This window comes from Psammomys obesus, unplaced genomic scaffold, assembly GCF_907164565.1.
Source record: "Psammomys obesus unplaced genomic scaffold, mPsaObe1.curated_primary_1811, whole genome shotgun sequence".
In the NCBI taxonomy this organism is placed as follows: Eukaryota; Metazoa; Chordata; class Mammalia; order Rodentia; family Muridae; genus Psammomys; species Psammomys obesus.
The window spans coordinates 5226175-5233781 of NW_026585609.1; the positions used below are offsets into that span (position 1 = coordinate 5226175).

The following is a 7607-nucleotide window of genomic DNA, read 5'->3' on the forward strand; positions in this document are numbered from 1 at the left end:
GAAAGATTTACTCCTTCTTCTTGCTTTTGCAAGCCCTTCCTCGGGCAGCTATTACCATGGGGTTTGAGCTTTTGTTTGTCTGTCTCTATATTTTTCTTCCCAATGTGAACATCTTATGATCAAGGGTCACCCCTGAGTTATTTTTTGTCTGCCAGATGCCTAGTGAGAGTTTTTTTGAACCAGTAAACACTTAATAAAGACTGAATAGATAAATAAGCCTACCCACCCCCAGAGATTCCTGTCTTCCTGTCCTCCATGCTCTGCGCATTAATTTTATCAATTACCTTAAGTGTTCTGTTTCTGATTGCTGAAACTGGTAAAGGACTCAAGCCATTTATAATCACACAGTAGTTTTATTGCAAGCAAGGATAGAGGGTGACAGAGTCAGGAGAAGGGTACATATATTTAAATAATCCAGCTATTTCATGTTCAGGCTTCTCCATCCTTCTTCTGCTGGGTCATACAAGACACCCTTTGTTGCAGGCTGTGGAGCTGTAGTCATTGTTTCTGCAAATCACCTTAATGCCAGGAGGTTCAGACACTGCTGCCTCTCTTAGTCAGGGTTACCACTGTGATGAAACACCATGGCCAAAGCAAGCTGAGGAGGAAAGGGTTGGTTTACACTTCCAGATCATAGTCCATCATGGGAGGAAGTCAGGACAGGAAAATCAAGGAGGGCAGGAACCTGGAGGCAGGAGATGATGCAGAGGCCATGGAGGGGTGCTGTCAACTGGCTCACTGCCTGTGGCTTGCTCAGCATGCTTTTTTATAGAACCCAGGACTATCAGCCCAGGGACAGCACCACCCACACTGGGCTGGGCCAACCCCTATCAAGTAATGATTAAGAGAATGCTCTACAGACTTTCCTACAACCTGGTCTCATTGCAGCATTTTCTTAATTGAGGTTTCTTCCTCGCAGATGCCTCTAGCTTGTGTCAAGTTGACATAAAACTGTTGAGTACACTGCTTCTGGGCCATGCCACTCACAAGGAGTTAGCATATAACACAAGCATATTATAGTCACGTGATCAAATGGAATTGTCAAGTTGTCTGACTCTTCCAAAACTAAGTCTAGACTAACCATATCATGGATTCTACTCCATGAAACCAGCCAACTGCAGATGGACATTATTAAAAAAAAATGTGCAGACTTTTCTTGTCCTTATACACTAACTGAATTGCAAAACTACTTATATAGCATTTGCATAGAATTTGATATTCTAAGTAATCTAGAGAGAACTTAAAGTATACAGGAAAATAATGGCATATACACAAGTGAATTATCATTGAACATTCAGAAATAATCCCCTGTATTTATGGTGAATTGGTGTCAGTCTATGTACAAATACTTTGTCATTTTATACATGAGAAACCTGACATTCTGGTTTCAGTGCAAGAGCCTAGAACCCAATCCTCAAAGACACCTAGAAAGCCATAAATCCAATATTATTATTTTTAAATGCTGACAGGCCCATCCATCATACTCCCAAGGAACTCATAGATCCATGGCTATAGTTGATTTTTGCTTTTAGTTGATACAGTGTGGAGGAAAGGTCACTATTAAGTATCAGAAAGATTTGGAAATGAGCATCTTGACACAGTTAAGATTATCCCAAACACTGAGAACACTGAGACGTTAGGATAGCTCTTCTCCCTTTAAGAGCAACACAGACCCTTTCAGTCTTTGACTTGCGAAGCTTCAGTGTTCAGATAAACCAAACCCAAGTTGCCTTCTGAGGAAATCCAGCTGGACTTTGAGATATAATTTTTTGGTTAATAGCTACTTATTCTCAATATCACTAGATATTCACTAAGACAATCTAAGTAGAGGTTAAGTAGCTCAAAAGAAAGTCCAAATGGAGATGATGTTGTAATTTGACCAAACTCAGAGTGCTACTTCAGTTCTTGTTAGAGCTGTGGTTCCTTCTCTCTCAGCTCTTTGCTAAAATCTCTCAGGAATGCAGGCATGAGGGGAGTCTTCATTTACCTGAGACTCACTTTTTTTTCTTCCCCTTTAAGATATATTTATTTGCGTGTGTGTGTGTGTGTGTGTGTGTGTGTGTGTGTGTGTATGCATGTGAGTTTATGTGAGTTACGCTTGCAGGTGCCTGCAAAGGCCAGCAGAAGGTGTAGGATCTCTGGAGCTGGAGTTATAAAAGGTTGTGAATCACCTAAAGTGAGAACTGTGAACTGAACACCAGGTCTTCTGCAAGAGCAGTAAATGCTCTAAACTATTGAGCCATCTCTCCAGACCCAAAGGCTTACTTTTTAAAAAACTGTAATACTTTTGCCCATTTTAATGCAATCCCTAAAAGGCATGTTTATCTCATTTCCCTTGGAGGAAAACCTTAGTGCCCTCAGAGGCCTGTCTTTTTATGTGTTTTATGCTCAGTTACACGTTGCACGTGTACTCCACTTGCACGGTTTCTGAAAAACAATAGGTATTAAATAGATGTTTACTAATGAATTGAGGGATGTGTGAATAGCTGTCATAAAGCTCTCACACAAAGCTCAGCTCTTTCCCCACTACTGAATTTTCAAGTCTGCCTTCCAAACTGTTAAATGTTGTTGGAGGACATGATCCTACTGGGCTGATATGACCCATTCCAAATTCACGCCATTAAACCCAGCTGGGCCCTCATTGCAACTGAGCAGTGTCTTTCAACAGGGTCTTACTGCTTTCCCAGAACACTCACCGCTCCAGTTCATTCGATGGGTTTTAACTCATCGCAGCCCTGGTCCACACTAGCGTCTCTTGAGCTCATCAATAAAGCTTGTGGAAAACGTCTTACTGCCTGCTCTTCTTTGCTGGGTACTTCTGCAAGGCCGTGTCTAGGTATGGCCTTATTTTGCATTCTGATTGCAAACCTCTCCGTCTTTCACTAGCTATTACTGCCCTCTTCTGACCTGCCTAACCACCCGTTAAATACAGAACAGTGGTTTGTTGGTAAGTCAAGGTCACATGTTATGGTTATTGCTTATAAGAAAATACTCCAAAGTTAGCGGTGTAGACCAGCAGTCGTGTTATCGTCCGTGAGTCCAGAATTAAGGAAGGGCACAGTAAGTGTGAATTACCGCATGTACTTAGGAGTCAGTCTTTCATTGCCATGACAAAATATCCAACCAGAAAGACCTTAAGGAAAGAAAGGGTTACTCTGGCTTGCAGTTTGAGGGCATAGTCCCCTATGCTGGTAAAGATGGTGACAAGTGAAAAGTAGCTGATCTCATTGTGTGCAGCAGAGATTAGCATGGCATTTTTGCTCCATGACATCCATGTGTTTATTTGGAAAGACAAGGAAGCTCACTTACATGCCTGATACACATGTTAGGAGAAACAGGGAAGACTGGGCATGGGAAGCCTTCACTCGCCTCCTGCCTACGGGTTGGCTTTCTCATAGCACAGAGATTCAAAGCCTTTGGAAGTCTTCAGTGTGGGGATTTAAGACTTCATGTGTAAGTGTCCCAGTAAATAAGGAGAAATTGTCTCTTTTTCTCTTTAAATTAAAAGTATATTTTTAGAGTTATTTATTTTCTGTGCCTGGATGTTTTATTCTTGCATTCTATGTGTGCTGGGTGCCCATGGAGGTCAGAAGAGGGCATCAGATCCCCTGGAACTGGAGTTTATAGATGGTGTGAGCCACCACCTGGGTGCCGGGACCCAAGCACACGGGAACTCTGCCATCTCTCCAGCCCTTGTCTGTCCTTTTAGCGGGCAGCTTCTGGAGGTGCTCCCATCTCTGCAGCGCGGTGCTGCTCGAAAGACTGAAGAATTTCACTCGTGTTCATTGAAGACTGTCCAGAACCCTCACATTTCCAAGTCAAGAGAACAGAAAATCAAATTATAAGAACAGGTGCATGGCAGATAATGCCGAGGGAAAACCCTCTTTCACATCATTTGTATTTACCACCTCCCCAGATCCCGTTAAACCCTGACCTGAACATCAGAGAGCTTCCCGCTGCCAATGCCCCTTCAGTGGCTCTTTTTCTTTTCCATCTGTGTTACCTGCTGTGTGAAACTTGATCTTGGTCCATCCGTGATCCTATCCTTAAATTCTTTCATTGGCGCCATTTTCTCTTTCAATTACACTGTTGTACTTTTCTTTCTCTTCCCTGTCTCCTTACTGAGGCATGATTCACTCTTGCTAAGCTCCTACTGTCCTACAGAATGGGACAGGAAGAAAGCATGTGAGCACCAGGATGCCAGGTCACTGTGGACCATCTCGGAGGCTGGCCACCAGCGGAGGCATCCGACCTAGTGTGTTTAGTCTGTCACTCCTCCCTGTTTCTTCAGAGCTGTGCAAATCAGCTCAATATTTATATACTCTGGACTGTTTTCTGAATCTGCCCCATGTGTGGCCTACTGAGTGAGCCATCTGGAGCCTGGGTGGAGTTCGGTCCTGCAGTTTAGTTCTTATACTTTAGGTCACATGCCTCTCAAGAGTGAGCCCTGGACTTCCTTACAGCTATCTGAGACAATTTTTTTCTTAACTGCCTCCTCTCTGCCAACTCCCCAGCACTCTGTTTTTTTCTGGTCCTTTGATGAAACCAGAGGGACCCTTCTCCTGACTTGGCGTTAAACTTCCTGCAGTTGAGTCTGCCTCTGTGCCTAAGTCACACACCAGGTGTCCCCTACATGAGTCATCTCACAGTTCTTCTCCGGGAGAAGAGGCTCCTATGAGTTTTCTGTGTCTGTTTTACCAGCAGTATGCTCGCTGTCTGGCTACTCTGCCCTGGAGCTCTGGCATGCGGCTTGCGTGGATTGTGGATTGTGGGGGAGGAGGACTCAGAACACTTCTTGCTTCACCATCTCTGTCTTATACAAGGCCAATTCTCGTTCCTTGGGTCAGAGAGGCAGGGCTTCTCTTGGGCTCTCAGAACTCTATTTTGAGTTCACAGTTCTTGGGTTTGGACTGATTTTTAGTAAAGGCTCAGGGACAAGAAAAGAAAATGAACAAAGTCAAGAAATATATCAAAACAAAAAGAAAAAGAAAAAAAGAAATGTATCTGATGGTTCATGATCTTCTTTCATCATGGGGACCTTCAGTCTTTAGAAACTGAAAGCATTTCATCCATGATTTTAGTTACATCCAGTATTGGTTTGTCAGATAAGATACAAGTCACTGTATCATTTTCTATCTTAAATATTACAAAAGGCACACACTAAAAACATTTCTTGTTGAAGGGTAGAGGAAAATCTACCAAAACATACTTTTGTTTGAAAGTTCCGTAATGGTATTCGATACCTTGTTGCCTATTTAAAAAATAAAATTTATTTAAAATTTGTTTACTAGAAAATAAAATTTTCCTAGGCATGTTGCAGCTTTTGGTGTATGAACCTGGCAACCCCAGTCCAGCAGGAAAGGACAGAATGTGCTACTTCCTTTTGCCTAGAACAGAAACATCACCTTAGCATCTCAACAGCTGCCTACTGTTTCCTTCTGTGGGAGAATGGAGTGTATTTAGCCACTCCACTGTTGATGGATATGTAAGCAGTTTTCAGGTTTTTTTCCTCCTTTGAATGACAGTGACATTCACTTACATTTATCTTTTCACACTTTTAATCTCGGCTGCTTTATGCCAAATGAGGACGTGCAACTACCTGTCTCAAAGGGCTGTTGTGAGAATCAAATGATAGGACGAGTGTGAATAGGCACACAAAGCTGTGAAATGACGGAAAGGGTTTCTCGGCGCTCGCCTTCGGTTGCGTTAGATGTAGATGCATATGAGCTTAGCTGCTTGACCACTTGGCTCCCGGATGACGGTGGTGGCTAGACTGCCTCTCAGGCGGGCAACGGAACTTGGCGTCGATGTTTGCGAAGTGCTGCTTTTGTAGGCATTCAGAATGCAGGGGTTAATGGGGTCATGGAGGCTTGCAGCAAGATTCCAGACAGCTGCTGAGGCCGGACAGTGTATGTATGGCAAGATGGGAGTTCCTTCAAGGAGGCCCTGAGAGGTTATTATGGAGCATTGCTAAGGTGAAGCCCAGGTTTCAGTGGATGTTTTAGGATTATGGGACATCAGCAAGGATGGATTCAGTGTGTGGTAAGGCAGTGAGTATGGAGGGCCTGTGTGGCCTAAGACTGTTGGGGACCAGATGATGACACCAAGAAACCCAGATGCCAGGCACAGAGCTGTAGGATTTGGGTTTTTTTCTGCTTGGCTTCATCCGTACTTAAACTTGATCTTTCCCCTCTGTACTTATTTCCTCCTTTTGGAATGGGGATATTTATTCTGAGACATTGTGTATGGCAAATATTCAACTTATGTTTGACTTTTCATGGGTCTCACTGAAGAGATTGCCACAAATTTCAAAACAGGACTTCTGAACTATGTTAGAACTCTAAGACTAGAGGACTCTTGAAGAAATATAGTTTTGCTTTTTGTTTTTTGTTTTGTTTCGTTTTTTCAAAACAAGCCTTTTAGCCACAAGCCTTTTAGGGGACCAGAAGTGGACTGTTATGGACTAAGATGAGTGTCAAGTTGACAAGGGTAGACTTACAATAGTTAATCATCACTATAAATTGACTGGGTTTAGGATTTCTTGGGAGACTGATGAGTGGATGTGTCTATGAAGGTGGTTTTAGAGGGATTTAACCCAAGCAGAAAGACAGGTGCACATGGGCTATTGTAACAGACTGAATAAAAAAGGTGATAAAGAAAAAGCAAGCTAAGAACTTACCTTTGTCTCTACTTCCTGTGTGACCAACAGCCCCATGCTTGTGCTGCCGTGCCCTGGATCCTTGCTTTGAGTTGTTTTTGTTAGATATTTTGTGACAGCAATGAGAAAAGTAGCTAATGCAGTCATCACAGTGACCCTGGCTACTCCAGACCTCACTCCTTGATTGAAAAACGCACAGGTATTTAATGAATGGAAAATGAGGATATGACTGTTCCAGGTATGGTTGAGGAGAAGGTTTATTATAGATATGAGGAAGAAAACAGCCAGAAGCATCTGGAAGAGTCCAAACTGAATTTGGCCAGCGGACTGAACTGACTGCAGGAGGAGACAGGCAGAGGGTGGAGGGTGGGTGCATGGAGATCAAGAGTGGAAAAGAATAGAGAGAGGGAAGAGAACAGAGGAGAGAGGGGAAGGCTAAGAGAGGAGCCAAGAGCCAGGAGCACCAGGAGAAACAAGAGGATGTGTAGCCAAAGGAAAAGAGAAAGAGGAGGAAGGGAAGGGAAGGGAAACACAGGGTCCTGAGAGGTTTAGGGTAGGGGACAGGTACGCCAGCCAGGATGATGCTGTAACAGGAGAGCAGGGACTGAGGGGTAGAGTCAGCTTTGTATATTAAATGGGCACCGCAGTTCATCATTTGTCCAGAGCTTCTTTGAGACCTAACACATATTTTCTCTTTTTTAATTAATTTTTTTATACAATATATTTTGATCATTTTTTCCCTTCCTCAACTCCTCCAGTTACTTCCTTCCTCCTTCTCCCCTTAATGCTGTGTTCTTGCTCTCTTTAAAAAACACACAAAGCACAAAACAAAATTCAGAAATCAAAACAAACAAGCAAAAAAACAATAACATAAAAAAAAGAGGCCATGAAAAAAAACAACAAGTGTGTGTGTGTGTGTGTGTGTGTGTGTGTGTGTGTGTGTGTGTGT

The 7607-nt window shown here is 43.0% G+C and overlaps 1 protein-coding gene across 1 annotated transcript in view; it reads right to left on the minus strand.

Moving 5' to 3' along the window:
* Positions 1-6715, minus strand: part of LOC129679778 (DNA repair protein SWI5 homolog) — an 81928-nt gene extending 75213 nt beyond the window's left edge. The window contains exon 1 of the mRNA XM_055611210.1: positions 6680-6715. Within this exon, the coding sequence (XP_055467185.1) occupies positions 6680-6715 (36 nt within the window). The remainder of the gene's footprint in view (positions 1-6679) is intronic.
* Positions 6716-7607: the final 892 nt, after the last annotated feature.